A 1,956-nucleotide genomic window follows, 5' to 3' on the forward strand; every position below is an offset into this window, starting at 1 on the left:
AAATGTGGGTTTCCTGCTGCTGGGGAAAGGGATAGAGACCAAGTTTTCCCTGCAATATCATCAAACCCTTCTAAAAAAAACAAATTTCCTCGGTGCTAATTCAGACCTTAGCCTGCAAAATAGCAGTTGTATCTGGTAACATTACACAATTTCACACAGTAAGAGGCCTGAGTCCTGGGGAGAGAGAGTTTCTCTCCTGGAGACACGCTAGCTAGACTGTGGGGGGTGGTTGAATTTGTGTCTGCTCTAATGATTTCAGTTGAAGAGGAAGTGTGTCTTCTCAGCCTCTGATTTCCTCCCGCTGACAAAAAAGCCCATATAAGGTAAAGAGTGGTGTTGTCCTGTGAGAGGGGAACTAATTTGTCGCTAAGCCTACTGTTCTAGAGTCTTGCTTTGCTCTGTGTCGTGATCCATTTTTTGAATCTGGAGTGTGTGTGTGTGTGTGTGTGTGTGTGTGTGTGTATATATATGTATATGTGTGTATGTGTGTGTATATGTATATGTGTGTGTATGTGTGTATGTGTGTATGTGTATGTGTGTGTGCATGTATATGTGTGAGTGTATATGTGTGTATGTATATGTGTGTGTATGTATATGTGTGTATGTGTGTATGTATATGTGTGTGTGTATATGTATGCATGCATGTATGTATGTATGTATCTATCTATCTATATTTCACTAAAGACCTGCCTTTAATGCACCCAACCTCCTAACTTTGTGGCCTTTTCTGTATTTCTCTGATATGCCCGTTTCTCCCATTCTACCCACCTTCCCAGTCTCTCCTTATCTCCTCAAGATTTAAGTTTTGGGAAGGGACTTGACTCTTATCACAATAAAATGAAAGAAAATAACATCTTCATTTTTACATTTTTGGGGGGCGAGGAGATGCTTATTTAAAAGAATCAGATTTAAGCTAAAATTATATGTTTAACAGTGGAATTCCTAGCATTATTCGGGAGGTCTTAGATTGCTTCTTGCCTTCAGGTAAGTTCTATAGCTGATAGAAGATCAATACTTGCTCTGATGTTGAGACTGTATAAATAGTACAATTCCAGAAGCATACAGCTTGCTTCTTAATATTTCCAACTTTTCACATGAATACTAATTCTCCTGCTATCATGTACAGATAAAAATCGGAAGTAAATATGATACAAGTAAATACATCCAGTACTTATGCCCGCATTTCGTCAATGAAATAGGCAGAAGTTGGGGTTTTCATTAAGCATCGTAAATACTATGAACCCTGAGAGCTGTGATGTATGAGCTGGTCCCACAAATGTATCTCCTGGGTTCACCTTACTAGGGTTTCCTCCTGCTGGGGCAAGGAACAAAGGGCAAGTTTCCCCAGTGATAGCATTAGCTCTCTTTGAACAGAACAGATGTGTCCACTTACCGGTGAGGTCCATGGTGATTGGTCCTGGGGCACTTTCACAAACCAGGGTAAGGCGGGTGACAGTGACATTGGGGGCTGTTGGGTCTGCAGAATTCAAAAGGGGTGGCAAAATAATGCGGAAATCATGTCTAGCAAGAGAATGGCATGTGTATGGTGTGTGTGTGTGTGCGCGCGCGTGTGTGTGTGTGTGTGTGTGCGTTCCAAGTAGGAGAGAACATATCTGCAGTAGAAATAGACATGGAAATGGATGATTCACCTTGCTTGGTCTTAATAAATTACAGCAATACCATTTCTGTTTCAGGTACTTATAGGTCCATCTTAATTATCAACAGTTAAACATTTCTTGAGTGGTTATGGTAAGGTATTCTACTAGTTGGGCACTGCTCATCCATATCTTTGGGCCATGTCTTAGTCTGTCATTGTGTTTATGGAAGAGATGAAAGGTTAGGTGAGGAGTGAGGAGAAGAAAGAGAAGGAGAGAAAATGTGAATGAGAATGGAGAGAAAGAATAAGTGGCAGTCTGAAATTCTTTCTATTAATGAGTCCTCCCTATGTGTTATTTT

General features: G+C 40.5%; 1 protein-coding gene across 3 annotated transcripts in view; it reads right to left on the reverse strand.

Annotated features, from left to right (window-relative positions):
* ARHGDIB (Rho GDP dissociation inhibitor beta) overlaps nt 1-1,956 on the reverse strand; it is a 24,926-nt gene that overhangs the window by 5,842 nt on the left and 17,128 nt on the right. For all 3 annotated transcript variants that reach the window (XM_019643266.1, XM_019643265.1, XM_019643267.1), the window contains exon 3: nt 1,394-1,477. In XM_019643266.1, the coding sequence (XP_019498811.1) occupies nt 1,394-1,477 (84 nt within the window). The remainder of the gene's footprint in view (nt 1-1,393; nt 1,478-1,956) is intronic.

Source organism: Hipposideros armiger, unplaced genomic scaffold (assembly GCF_001890085.2).
Source record: "Hipposideros armiger isolate ML-2016 unplaced genomic scaffold, ASM189008v1 scaffold_76, whole genome shotgun sequence".
NCBI classification, from domain to species: domain Eukaryota; kingdom Metazoa; phylum Chordata; class Mammalia; order Chiroptera; family Hipposideridae; genus Hipposideros; species Hipposideros armiger.